Source organism: Pelodiscus sinensis, chromosome 13 (assembly GCF_052426305.1).
Source record: "Pelodiscus sinensis isolate ZL-2025 chromosome 13, ASM5242630v1, whole genome shotgun sequence".
Lineage (NCBI taxonomy): Eukaryota > Metazoa > Chordata > Testudines > Trionychidae > Pelodiscus > Pelodiscus sinensis.
In genome coordinates, this window is record NC_143064.1 from 2,243,616 (window position 1) to 2,258,255 (window position 14,640).

Genomic DNA, 14,640 nt, shown 5'->3' on the forward strand with positions numbered 1-14,640 from the left:
TCAGGGCTCCCATCAGCACTGGTGAGCCCATGCTGGTGAGGGGCTGGGATTTTTTTTCTTCTTGTTTCTCACTTGTGTGCAGCCCCGACTGATTTTTTTTTCTATGGGTCAGTGGCCCCTGACCCAAAATCGGTTCCCTGCCCTGGTAGAGCCAAAGCAAGCACTCGTTTTCTAGGCCTCCATTCAGGAAAATCTCAACAGAGCATGAAGTTACAAGTGGGGTCCTGGGTAAGTTTCGGGGATTCTCTGCGTGAATGGTGCGATCTTTCATAAGAACATAAGAACGGCCAGACTGGGTCAGACCAAAGGTCCTTCTAGCCCAGTGTCCTGCCTGCCCACAGTGGCCAATGCCAGGTGCCTCAGAGGGAGGGAACAGAACAGGTAATGATCAAGTGATTTCTCTCCTGCCATCCATCTCCACCCTCTGACAAACAGAGGCTGGGGACACCATTCCTTACCCATATTGGCTAATAGCCATTTATCGACTTAACCTCAATGAATTTATCTAGTTCGCTTTTAAACCCTGTTATAGTCCTAGCCTTCACAACCTCCTCAGGCAGGGAGTTCCACAGGTTGACTATGTGCTGTATGAAGAAGAGCTTCCTTTTATTTGTTTTAAACCTGCTGCCCATTAGTTTCATTTGGTGACCCCTAGTTCTTATATTATGGGAACAAGTAAATAACTTTTCCTTATTCACTTTTTCCAAACCACTCATGATTTTATAGACCTCGATCATATCTCCTCTTTTCCAAGCTGAAAAGTCCCAGTCTCTTTAATCTCTCCTCATATGGGACCCATTCCAAACCCCTCATCATTTTAGTTGCCCTTCTCTGAACCTTTTCTAATGCCAGTAGATCTTTTTTGAGATGAGGAGACCACATCTGTACACAATATTCCAGACGTGGGCGTACCATGGATTTATATAAGGGTAATAAGATATTCTCCGACTTATTCTCTATCCCTTTTTTAATGATTCCTACCATCCTGTTTGCTTTTTTGACTGCTGCTGCACACTGCGTGGATGTCTTCAGAGAACTACCCACAATGACTCCAAGATCCCTTTCCTGATTAGTTGTGGCTAAATTAGCCCCCATCATATTATATGTATAGCTGGGGTTATTTTTTCCAATGTGCATTACTTTACACTTATCCACATTACATTTCATTTGCCATTTTGTTGCCCAGTCACTTAGTTTGGAGAGATCTTTCTGAAGTTCTTCACAGTCTGCTTTGGTCTTAACTACCTTGAGCAGTTTAGTGTTGTCTGCAAACTTTGCCACCTCTCTGCTTACCCCTTTCTCCAGATCATTTATGAGTAAGTTGAATAGGATTGGTCCTAGGACTGACCCTTGGGGGACACCACTAGTTACCCCTCTCCATTCTGAAAATTTACCGTTTATTCCTACCCTTTGTTTCCTGTGGTTTGCAGAAGTTGGGGTGTGTGTGAATACAGCTTGTAGTCGCCTGTCTCAGGAAAAAATTATATTGATCCCAAGACCATTGGCGCATCAAAGGCTGTCCTTTCTGAGAGTCCTGCCATCCCCACCAAGGCCCCGCTACTACAGACTTAGGTACATAAGAACATTAGCGTCCCACTGAATCTGCCTTGCAGGACATCTCTGGCGTCCAGCCTCCCCAACCCTCACTTTCTAGAAGCCATGCATTTTCTGTAGCAGGGCTACTCAACACATGGCCTGTGACCCGTTTGTTTGCGGCCCGCGGTGCGGTTTGGGTTTACGTGGGGCTCAACACACGGCCGGCAGGTGGGAGCCAGCACAAAAAAGTAGTCAATAGAATGGTCTTCTGGTGATAGCGTTGTCGTAGTTCCATTCCTGGACTGTCACTGCTCATTAAAAGTGCTGTCATATGGGTGGAAATCGGGTAAATGTTGCATTGTATTAATATCAGCAGAACTGAGTTAAATGGGGCCTGCGTGTGGTGTAGTCTTGCCTTAATCTTTGTGCTCATGCCCGGCAGTGTGAAAGAAGCTATTTGCATATATTTGTATATATAATTGCATGTACCTGTATATGCAACCACACTTAATTTGCAGCCCTCGGCATGTGCTGTGAGTATTGTTGTGGCTCCCGGGGCTTCCAAAGTTGAGCAGCCCTTTTCTATGGCATGCAGACAGAAATGTAACCCTGGCTTCCGGACACCAGGGTGAAAAGATCAAAGAAATAAGCTGCTTGTGACTCCCCCACACACCCCAGAAAGGATCACACAAAACCAAATTTGCTCTGTTGATGTCTAGAGAATTATTTTTTTTTAAATGACAGTTCTTGATCTGGAACTAACAATAGGCCTCAGAATCCAGCATGCTCCCTTTGACGTTAACTCTCAACAAAATCTGTGAGACTATATCTACACTAGGACACTTTTTAAATGACTAAATTTGACTTAACTCCCGATTTAACGAATTTGAAAGAGCATGTCCTCGCTCCAGGGAAGCCTTGAAATTAGTGCAAGGCAGACTCCATAACTGTGGATGCGCTACCTCGACGTAGAGTCCCAGGAAGCACTGGGGAGTAATTAGTTTAAATTACTCCGGGGAGTCATTATTTCGAAATAGCGGCACTAGAGCATCCACACTCCCACTATTTCGAAATAACAGTTTCAGAATTAGTGTTGTTCCCGATGAAAAGCAGGAGTACAGATTTTGAATTAAGCGGCCCATTATTTCGAAATAACGAGCTTGGTCATGTGGCCGCTCCGCTTATTAATTCAGCCGAAGGAGGGTTGTTTCGAAATAAAGCCCTAGTGTCTCTAGACCAGGGCTGATAGTCCTGTGGCACCTTAAAGACTAACATTTATTTGGCCACAAGTTTTAGTTTAAAGTTATGGAGATAATTTTTAAGTTATATGTAGTATTCCTTAGTAAATATTAATTACGTTCTGCTACAGTGATATGCTTAGAGGACTGTAGCTGAAGGAGTTAGAGGTCTTTCGTGTCATGGTTACTAAAAGATACAACAGGAAAATAATGTGATGGCTTCAACCCAGAAAACAGTTTCTCGGTGCTGAATGACATTGTCTGATTTTGGGTATGACACTCCGCCTTCAGCCCCACTATACGTTAAGGTTTATGTATTACGCAAAATGAACTTAGGTGGAAAATCTCCTCTATTGGCTTAACATAGCTTCTTAGAGCTGGAGAGTATCAGAGGAGTCGTGTTAGTCAGTATTTTCTGTGGCATTTCAGGCCTGGTCTACTGCAGGGAGTTGTTTCGAAATAACCCCGCTTATTTCACGGTAACAAGTAGAGCATCCACATGACCAAGGTCATTATTTTGAAACTAGCCAATTAGCCCGTCAAAAGACGGGATTTTCAGGTCTCTCCTCCACGTTGGTCTTCTCTCCTGAGCCTCTGGTCTCTCACTCTCCCTCTCCTCCTCCTCCTCCTCCCTCTCTCTCAGCTCTCCTCCGCCTCCTGCCTCTCTCTGTCTCTCTTTCTCTTCTCCTCCCCCTTCTGCCTCTCACTCAGGGGACCACAGACCCCAAATGGTCACCGCCCCGCCCCCTTTCACCTCCCGCCATGGCGCTCGGCTGACTTCTGCACTGCTCAGCCGGGCCGCCATGGGGGAGCAAGCGTCCATTTGGGCTCCCCTGCGGCAGCCCGGCTGAGTGGCGCAGAAGTCAGCCGAACACCATGGTGGGAGGCAAAGGGGGGGCGGGATGGTGACATTCACAGCCAGGCCCTGCCCCCTGGCCGTGTACGTCACCACCTCGCCCCTCTTCCTCTCCCACCGTGGCGCTCAGATGACTTCTGTGCCGCTCAGCCGGGCCTCCGTGAGGGAGCAAGCGGTGCAAACGGCCGTTTGGGCCCCGCACTCCTCATGCAGCACAGGCCACCCAGAGGGAACAGCCAGCATTTCAGCAACAGCGTCCCCCAGAGGGAACAGCCAGCATTTCAGCAACAGCGTCCCCCAGAGGGAACAGCCAGCATTTTAGGCAACAGCGTCCCCCAGAGGGAACAGCCAGCATTTCAGGCAACAGCGCCCCCCAGAATGAACAGCCAGCATTTCAGGCAACAGCGCCCCCCAGAGGGAACAGCCAGCATTTCAGGCAACAGCGTCCCCCAGAATGAACAGCCAGCATTTCAGCGTTACAGACTCTCAGACACTGGGCTATTATATATATGATAAGAAGCTGGCTGTTTCAAAATCTGTACTCCTGCTTTCCTTGAGGAATAAGCTTATTTTGAAACAGTTATTTCAGGAGTTGTTTTTAATTTCATTATTTCAAAATAATTTCCTAGTGTAGACATGCCTTTAGAGACTAACAGAATTATTTGGGCATAAGCTTTCATGGGCAAAGACCCACTTGGTCAAATGTATTCGACCTGTAGAAAAGCTCTATGGAAACTCAAAAACTTCCTTCTCACATCTGCAGAAGTTCGTCCAATAAATACTCCTGGGGGATTTCTGTGCCAAAAAATTACAATTATGCATCTGACACTTTAAAATTCTTCCGATTTTAGTTGTCAAAGGAACACAATATAATCATGCCCATTTTAATTATTGTGGTAATTTATTTCAAAATTCCTGTCAGCAAGTGAGTCTATAACAATACAGACAACAAAAAAGCTTTGGGAAATGTTTTTTGACAAATGGATCCCTTGCTAGGCATGTTAATACAGAACGCTGAGTAATGATTCATCTGAGCGGCATACGCCCCTCAGAAGCAGTGCGAAGGGCCGGTGGAGTTGGGGGTAATGGAGGGGCTGCGGGAGGGGGGAGTAATTTCTGGGAAGGACCCAAAGGGTGAACCTGAAGTAGGAGAAGTATGGAGCTGAGTTTTTTTGGGGGAAAGATCATTAGGGAGATGGAGAGTCGCCTGATGCAGACCCCAGCTGACCCCTGTCCTCTCCCATTCAGTCAGGCACAACTGCCCCGTTCCCGTTTGTCCCTGCACCCCCACTCGACTCCCCTCCTCCTCCATCCCCATGTCCCCTGTAACCCCTCTCTCATTCAGCCCCGACTCAATGCTGTCACCCTGCGAGCTCTTGGCCCTTGCCTCAGTCTACGTGACCCCAGCTGCCCATGTTCTCCTCCCCCAACCCCCTTCCCTTCCTCCTCCCCCTCAGCAGCTGGCTGCTGTTCCCCAGAGCCAGCTGTCCTCTCTTCTGGTGCCACAGCAGCCCCTGGTGGGTGAAAGGTGGAACCGCAGCGCATCTCCAGCAGGATCTGTTATCTGACAAGAAAAAATCAGCGGAGGACATGAATTCTGCATAAATTACCTCATTCACCTTCTCTCGATCGAGTTTCCCTTCTCTGTGTGAGCAGTTGTCTCACCTCCCCCCCATATGGAATATGCTGCCTCGCAACAGCAACATGTTAGAAACAGAATCACAGGGCAACACCTCCATCAGCGGATAGCAGGTCCTGATCCTGAAGCTACAGTGGTGAAAATAGGAGCAACTCAGCTAAAGTCAACAGAGTTACGCTGCATCAGTGAAACCAGTGCTCCACAGGTCAGGACCAAGCCCGTGTGCAAAGCCATGCAGGGCTAAACGTCTTTGGCCCAAGATCACCCACGGACAAAATGGCCTTTTTCCTGGTCAGTCTGGCAGGAGGTTTGCAGTCCCGAAGGGAGTGCCCAGGAATGGAGCACGAAGAGCTGAATTCAGCGTGAAAGCCTGTTAGTGAGGTGAGAACACGGCTCCCTTTTTCTTTGCCATCTTTCCTTCCCAGTGGCTCACGTTCTTGTCTGCGCGGGAGCCACGGGCAAGTATCAGCCCCTGGCTCCCATGCCTGCTAGCTCTGCATGGCTTGCCCATCGAATGCTGAGGATTCTGGGCTTGGGGAATAGGGGATGGAGACAGGGGTGCTCTGGGGCTGAGGAGACCTATGTGATTGGCACGCTGCAGAACCTGGTCCCTCTCCTCTTCCTTTGTGGGGACCGGGAGATGCACAGCTGTCAGTGGAGAAGCAGGACTGGGATGCCCAAGAATGTAAGAGTCGTCTCCCCCCGGTGCACGGTCCTTTGTCCCGATAGGCTCCCTTCCTGTCACCAGTGGACCGCTCTGGTGGAAAGGCTGTTGAAGGGGTGCGGGGGGCGAGGTCTGGCCTGCTGGGCAGAACTTTCTGTTGACTTGAAAGGGAAAGGTTTTGGGGCTCCTGCTGTCAGAAGCACGCTGCCCTTGAGATGGCCTGTTCGCCGCCGTCTGCTCACTCAGGTTCGCTAGAGTCAGCCCAGCAACCTCCCAGAGGTTTCCACCCGATTCCCTACTAACTGCACCCAAACTCGTAGGCCCTGCAGCGTCGCCATAGCTCAAGCCATTTCCTCCCGTTTTGTGCCCCCGTGTCCCTGTTGAGAAGAGCTAGTGGGCCGGGTTGAAAAGGTGCAATTCCATGTTTCTCAGCCCCGCTGGGAAGGTTAATTGTTTACCCTTCCAGCCCTGAATCCGGCATTAACTCCCTTCCTGAATTTCAGAGGCAGATCGCTCTCTTGCGGTAATGATGTGCACAGCTCTCACTGCTGACAGGTACAGGGAAGCAGAAGGCCAAGAACACATGCTGGATTTTTGACTGTTCAATTATCGTTCCTTATAAGAGATGAGGAACTACTTCTACCCGATTTGCAAACCCCCTTTGCCTGCTAAGCAGTTCCCAAAGGCTCTGTTTCTGTGCATGCGACCTGCTCATTAGCAGCACCAAGGCGAGGAGGGGCGTCTGCTTTCCTCGGGGCTGGCTGAGAAACGGTTTGCTCCTCATTGTAATAATCTTGCTGAATGCAAATTGCCTTCGGGGGGCAGGCAGAGGAATCAAACATGGCTCTGGGCACCCGACGTTTCACAGCACAGGAGTAGCTGAAGAACCGGCTTCATTTTGGAAAATTGCGAAGAGAGGACTGTGTGGGTTTTTTTTTTCTTTTTGTCTACTCCAGAGTCTGTCTATAAGGGTATGTCTACGCTAGCCCCCTAGTTCGATCTAGGGAGGCTAATGAGGGCAACTGACATTGCAAATGAAGCATGGGATTTAAATATCCCGCGCTTCATTAGCATGTTCCTGGCCGGTCGCAATTTTAGAAATTGACTAGCCCGAAGTAACTGCCTGCGTCTACACGCAGCAGTGAAACAGGATTCCGAATTAAAGCCCTAACTCGAATTAGCTGGTAAACCTCATTGCAGGAGGAATAACAGCTAATTGGAGTTAGGGCCTTAATTCAGAATCCCGTTTCACTGCCGCGTGTAGACGCGGGCAGTTACTTCGGGCTAGTCAATTTCTAAAATGGCGACCAGCAGGGAACATGCTAATGAAGCGTGGGAAATTTAAATCCCGCGCTTCATTTGCAATTTCGGTCACCTTCATTAGCCTCTCTAGATCTAACTGGGGGCTAGTGTAGACGTACCCGAACAGCGCCTGCTGTGGTGTGTAAGGTTGGTCACGGAAGAGTTTCCTTCTGGATGTGTAGTTGGACATGTGACGTAGCAAGGTGCCCTTCGTGTCCATCCCAGCCTGTTGTCCTGGTTGATTTGGTGTTGGGAGCTTTTGCTTCACAAAACCCGCGGCACAGCTCCCTGCTGGAGGATGTCTGCCTGGATTCTTGGTGTTCAAGGCCTGATTTTCTCATTAGGATTGGAAGATTTTCTCATTAAGTTGGTTGGGCTGGGATTATGTTAGCGCCCAAGATATTTAATGTGATGGGAGCGTTGATAAAATTTGAAAATGGAAAATGAAAAATAATCCTGAGTTTCAGATTCTTTGCTCCTCGTTTTTAATTTCCCTTGAAGACTTCTCTTCCTAGGAAATGTTAATTCTGCCTCTGACCCTTTTTTCACCCACATTATTCGTTTCTAGTCTGACACTGAGTTGGCTGCTTCCCTTCTAAAATGTTGCCTTTTACTTATGATCCTGATGTCTTCCAGGCAAGACCTCATTTTGCTGAGCCTTCTTGAGATCATGTGCTCCGGGTGTCAGGAAAGCATTCGCACCAGTTCTTCACAATGGTGCATTCGCTCTACGTCTCTGTTTAACCCACTGCATTTTCTTTCCAATCCGTTCCAAATGTGCTCCGTTGCGTTCTCGGCAGAGTGATATATTGGACTGTAATATGATCGTGTCACACACTGCAGCAGCAATAAACGTGGCCGAGTTACTCTCCGATTGAAATTTGGGGCAATTCCTGCTTGCTTTGCTAGCATGACCAGAGTTAGCGAGGTCAGAGTGGCAATGGGACGTGAATGGTTAGCAGATACCGGCTTCGCTATCTCCATTGCAATGGCCTTTGGGAACACTGCCTGGGCTTAGGGCCCCGTTGCTTTGGAACCAAGATCCTCAGCCTGAGGCGTAGGAGCGGCATGGCTCTCTCGTACGTGTTTCCTGCAGCTCTTTGCAGCACATGAGGTTAAAACACTGTGTGATTTAATTAACCAATCAGAATGCTTTTACCACGCCATTAACCAATTGCAGAACACTTGGTTGGTTATTTTGCAGTGAGACTAATACATAGAGGGAGGCAATGAACCGATGTTTGGGTCATGTTGATTGCTAATTTGGCTCCTGAGGCCTTGAGGGTATCACAGCTCCAGAGTCTTGTGTCAGGAATTCCTGGTCTGCTTATAAGGGCAGTGTACATGAAGTGGGATCAATGTCCTTAAAAGGGCAATGCATGTCTCTGTCTGCTTCTGTCTCTCAAACACACACATAGTCTTGGACTTCACACCATCCTTTGGCAAGGAGTTCCACAGGTCGACTGTGCGTTGTGTGAAGAAATACTTCCTTTTGTTTGTTTTAACCCTGCTTCCTATTAATTTCATCTGATGACCCCTAGTTCTTGTGTTATGGAAGGAGTAAATATCCCCTCCCCCCAAATAATTTGTTTAAAACTTATACTGTACATATATAGCCTTTTGTCTGCCGGAAAAAAAAATCCTGGTACCTAACAACCCCTATTTACATTAATTCTTATGGGGAAATTGGATTCACTTAACTTAGTTTCACTTAAAATAGCATTTTTCAGGAACATAACTACAACATTAAGTGAGGAGCACTGCATAATTTTAATATGAATATTGTGCTACATAAAAATATTCTGAAAGTATTTTGCAATTTACTGGTAAGTCACTGGGGATTTTGTAGAGCACTACAGTTAAGTAAATCAGTGCTTACTAGTGATTTGCTACTTTATTTGCCTCTGCACTAGTATTTTCTGTGCAAATTGCCCAGACTTCTCGTTAACGATGAAGTCTGCAGACCCTTGGAAGGAATTAGCTCTAGTTCAGAAGCAAGCCTGGGTTCACCATAGACTCTGCTAATTAAAAAAATGTTTTTCCACGTGAAACCGATTAGTAAGTAACCCAAGCCACGGCGAACGCTGAACATTTTATTGTGAAACTCTGAGCACATACAGAACATTTAATTTAATTCTGTAAATTACATTTAGCTTTTTGATCCTTGGATAGCAAAGTGACGGATCACCAGCAAACAATATATTAGAGTGGCTTATCTGTCCTTATTTTTTCCATGATGATGTAATATCACTTGCATGCGGTAGGGGATAACAAGAAGCTGAGAAATGTGCTGAAAGCAAACTGTATTTCCTGTTGCTGATGCTTCGTGCACTTTGTTTCATAGTTTCTTCTCATTGCTGATTATGAAATTTGATGTTTCAGTAGGAGCCTGCTCCTACGAAGCTAGCCAGTTTCCCTTTGGTTTCATTGGTGCGGGATCAGTGGTTAAAACAATTGAGTTGTTAAGGCCCCAATTCGACTAAGCATGTCCGGCATGCTTGTGTCTCTAGCTGCCCTGGGATCATAAAAAAAATTAGTGGGGTCAGAGCAGGCGTTGCTGGGTGAAATTCTCTGCCTGTCTGAGACAGGAGGTCAGCCCAGCTAGTTCAAATGCCCCTTCTGGCTTGAAACGATTTACGAAAAAAGAACCTGTCAATTGCAAAACCAGACTTTTAGGCGCTCTGGCCTGAAAACAGATGTCCACAACAAACAGCTGATCCGGACCTGCTGCGCTGCACTGATGTCGCAGGGCGCCAGGCCAGCTTGAACAGGACTTGGGCCCCAAATTGATTGTGTGCTTGCCTCCTGCTCACAAAGGCATTCGAAGGGCTGAAGACAAGTGTAGAAATACTGGTCTAGTCCAGCCAGGTTTTGTCTCTCACCCTCCGCTGGGTTTTGTCTGTTTGTTTGCTAAGCTTGACAGCGATGTTGTCCGATGAGACTCCATGTCGGCTTTGATTGACCACACATTTGTCAAAACAAACACAAAAGATCGTCTCCTTTACTGCGGCCGTCATCACCATTTTGGCCCTAATGTTTTCAATGACACCTTCATCTCTCTGCGGGCCAGATGTATCCCAATTCCTCCGGTGAGATGATAATTCATATTGTGCTTTCACCAGGCAACCACCATGTGTTTCTAGCATTGGGCAGCTACCTCTGCATGTGGGACTACAGATCGGTGAAGTGGCGATCAGCTGAAACATGTCTCAGACTTGCTCTTGCTGGTTTCATTTCATTTTAATTTTTAATCAGTTGAATACTTTTAATTGGCAATAATCTGCTTTTAACTAGCCAGAACACACTGATTGGATTCCCCCCTCCCCCCCCCCCATATTTATAGGCCTGCTCTGTCCCCACCAGAGAAATGACATGCAGTCTGGGGAACATTGTAACCATCAGGAGGAGAATGATGTTTGCATGGGGTTGTAGAACGTTTGGGGGTTCTGTGGCTTCAGTGAAAAAGAAGATGCCTTTTTCTTTTCTTTGCAGAATGCTGGATGTGAAGATGAGCTGAACAGTATGAAACCTCATGTCCCAAGGCGGCCAACCAGTGGTCACGAAACACCATATCAGAGGAAATCCAGAAGAGCTTCTCTCCAACTTCTGTAAGGGCTAGTCCACAATGGAAGATCCAAGAGTTTTCTGGCTCTGGTGTTGTGAAATTTGGTTGCTGCCTCGGACCCTCCATTTGAAAAAGAAATTAACGCTGAAGAATAATTAAGTGAGAGATAATGAGCACTGTAAGCGGCACTGGGATATTAGTCAGCTTAACGACGGTGTCGGTGACGCTAGATTTTAGTTTGCATGGTGGTCTGATGGCTTGGCCCTTAAGCAGCAATTTGACTCTGAATCAGAGTTTGCCCACATCTGACCCTCTTAACACCTCTGAAAGGGGAGAAGTCTCTCGCATGTCCATGAAGGAAAAGAACTGGCCAGCCCTCCTGATTCTGGTGATCATCGTGCTGACTATTGGAGGGAATATCCTTGTAATTATGGCTGTCTCCTTGGAGAAAAAACTACAGAACGCCACCAACTACTTCCTCATGTCTTTGGCGGTGGCAGACATGTTGGTGGGGATCCTGGTCATGCCCGTTTCCCTCGTTACAATTCTGTACGGTAAGTGACTCGCGTTTCCCACCATTCAACCGAACATAGTTGACAGATCAGTGTCAGAGGCCACCGTAAATGGCTGCGTGATGTTTGTATCATTTGCATAAGTAACCCGGGGAGTATAAATGCAGAGTCAACAATGGCCTTTGCTATTCTCACTCTAGTTTTACCGAGGGGGAGGTGAATGCTCCTTTGGAAACTGTTTATGGCCCCAAGCTGTCAGTGTAAAAAAATGTAAGTGCTGATCGAGAACTGCGCTGGTGGAGAATATTTTTCCTTCTCCAAGGATCTGCTGTAAATGGGTTTGGTAAAACCCAGAATAGAGCGATGTTACCCAGAAAAGAGCAGCAATGCCTCGCCAGCCAGACCAGCTCACTTGTCTTGTGGTGAGACAAGCGAGGCTCTAAAGTCAGGTCTTACGAGGTGCTGAGTGCCATGAACGTGCGTTGGTTTCACTAGGGCATGAGGGCAGGAAGAACTATAGCTGCTTTCCGAGAACCGACTGGAACAAAAGACGTGTGGGGCCACATCTTCGGGTGACTCATGTGAGTCAGGGAATAGAACTGGCCCATGGGTGTTAAAAATCTGCTACTTGATCTGCCACAAGAGTCGATACATGTCTTCTGGCCGGATACACCAAGTGCTGGTTCTGTCCTGGGTGCAGCAACTCTGGGTTCTGGAGAGACCCCGGAGTAAAGGCTGGGCTGTCTCTCCTCCCTTCTCCAGTGCGAGACCGGCTCAGTGGAGCCAGCCTAAGGCTCGCAATTCCACTGCACCCTAAACGGGGCCCCAGCTCGGTCTCCACCTTCCCTATTGAACACCCTCCCCGGGGTTGTACAGCAGGCACCGACAGTGTAGGGGCATCCCAGCCATTCCAAGGCGGGAGCCTGTGGCGTTGCTTGGTGTGTGTCTGTATTCCGTCTGTCAACCTCCTCGGCCCCGCTACTCCTCGGGATCCCTCCTGGCCAGCTGCAGCCAGAACCTGTCACACCTTGAGAAACACCCTGCACCGTCGGGGAGAGATGTGCCATCCCCGTTCTGAACACGTGACAAATCCCTGAAGGCCACAGGCCAAACAGCCTGTGGTGGGGCCCAGTGTTATTTCAGCCTGCACCCGAGTGGGGAGGAATGGCAGGATCTTGCTTAGATCAAATCTCCACTGGCTTGCTTGGGGTGTGTTTGATGCTATTAATTGGGGAGTCTTGCTCACTTCACTTCCTTCACAAGACAGCCCCGCGTTCATAGCAGTACATCTGCTTCCACGAGCAGGGGCACACGCCCCAAAGGCTCTATTCCAGGGAAGAAGGGTAAGCTCTTGCGGAGGTGGATTAGCCCCAAACAGAACCATCCTGAAGGGGTAAAACCCAACTATATCCTTTTGTGTGTGTGACTGGAAGTTTGGCTCTGTTTTTCTCAGGTTTGGTATTGGGACTATGGCCTTGTCTATACTTACCAGAGGATCGATGCTCCAGCGATCGATCTTCCATGGTTCGATTTAGTGTGTCTAGTAAAGACCTACTAAATCGAAAGCAGAGGGTGCCCTCCATCAACCGTGGTACTCTTCCAGTTGCAAGGAGTAAGGGAAGTCGACGGGAGTGTTTCTCCCATCAACCTCCTGCTGTACAGCTGCCCCAGAAAATCAATGTAAGGTACATCGACTCCAGTTATTCAATTCACATAGCTGCAATTGTGTATCTTACATCGATTTTCAGTGCCAGTGTAGACCTGGCCTGAGAATTCCTCATGTGTTCTCAGGAGTTCGAATTTACCTCCTTGCCCCAGGAAAAGACATGTGCAGTCATTTCCCAGAGCTCTTTTTTCTTAATACCATAGTATTCACTGTTTTCAGAAACAAGCGGTGCAGAGATGAATCTGTGCTGTGTATTGAAGAGTTTGATTAGTGGTCTGTTTACTGGACCTATACAGTTAAAAATTGGGATATTGATGTGACTTCTTCACCTGATCAAACCCCTCTGTCAGACGGTGCTTCAGTTTCTAAATGCACTGAGCAAGTGTGCAGGTTTCCGAAGTGTGTGTGTCCCGTCTGCCATGAGTTCAGGCAGCATGTCGTTTGTTCTGGCTTGGCTTTCTAGATCAGTGATTCCCAGATTTTTTGGCATCACACCCCCTTTTTGATTTTTGAGAAATCCTCACCCCCCCCCCCCCCCCAAAATAGCAGCAAAACTTGTTGAGCAAAAATAATTAAAAAAAAAGGTTGCCCTTTTAAGAGCAGAACAGGAATTACCCTTTTAAGGCAACCATTTTGACGTTTGCCTGGGATGCTCCATCCTCCCCCTGCCTCAGCCAGCCCGAGCTGCACAGACCGGGCTCTTTCTTGGGGGGATTGATGGAGGGGGGGTTGGGTTGCCTCCCCCCCCCCCGGAATTTCTTCACGCCCCCCCCCAGTTTGGGAACCTATGTTCTAGATGTTTCAGGGGGTAGCTGAGTTAGTCTGTACAGGAAAAAACAACAAATGTCTGGTAGCACTTTACAGCCTACATGTTTTGTTAGTCTATAAAGTGCTACCAGACATGCCAGTGTATGTTCTAGATGTTTAAAATCTGATGCACAGTCTCTTATCTGCTGTCATCTCTCTGGCCTCACTTGGTGCTTCTGATCGTTGCTCTGCCCCTGTGTTTTATTTTCTGAGTTTGCTTTTGGAGTTGCTGTTTGCACTTCCGGTAGCGCTCGGTGTCACCTTGCCGAAAATGGAACTCACTCTGAATTCACAGGGGCTATGTCTAGACTGCAGGCTTCTTTCGAAAGACGCTCTTTCGAAAGCATCTTTCGAAAGAGCCTCTTTCAAAAGATTGCGTCTAGACTGCAGGCGGATCTTTCGAAAGAGAAATCCGCTTTTTCGAAAGAGAGCACCCAGCGAGTCTGGATGCTCTCTTTTGAAGACGGCCTCTTTACATTGAAGAACGCCTTCTTTCGAAAGAGGAACTTTCGAAAGAAGGCGTTCTTCCTCGTGAAATGAGGTTTACCGCCATCGAAAGAAAAGCCGCGTTCTTTCGAAATAATTTCGAAAGAACGCGGCTTGAGTCTGGACGCAGGGGAAGTTTTTTCGGGAAAAGGCTACTTTTCCCGAAAAAACCCCTGAGTCTGGACACGGCAGGGAGGGGAGCAGGTCCAATTGGCCTTCATGCAAACGTCTCTTAGGGCTGTACCTGGATGGTGCCTGTTTCCTGGAGCTTGAAATGGAAGCACGCACACACCGCTTGCTTGCACCGACCTTGTGTGTGCATGAATGCCGCACCACCCACTCCATGGCTTAGCAGCAGGTACGTTTCTG

The 14,640-nt window shown here is 47.9% G+C and overlaps 1 protein-coding gene across 2 annotated transcripts in view; it reads left to right on the top strand.

Annotated features, from left to right (window-relative positions):
- The window catches only part of HTR2C (5-hydroxytryptamine receptor 2C), a 438,632-nt gene that overhangs the window by 371,463 nt on the left and 52,529 nt on the right, over nucleotides 1-14,640 (top strand). For both annotated transcript variants that reach the window (XM_075916247.2, XM_075916246.2), the window contains exon 4: nucleotides 10,728-11,354. In XM_075916247.2, the coding sequence (XP_075772362.1) occupies nucleotides 10,970-11,354 (385 nt within the window). In that variant the 5' untranslated portion in view covers nucleotides 10,728-10,969. The remainder of the gene's footprint in view (nucleotides 1-10,727; nucleotides 11,355-14,640) is intronic.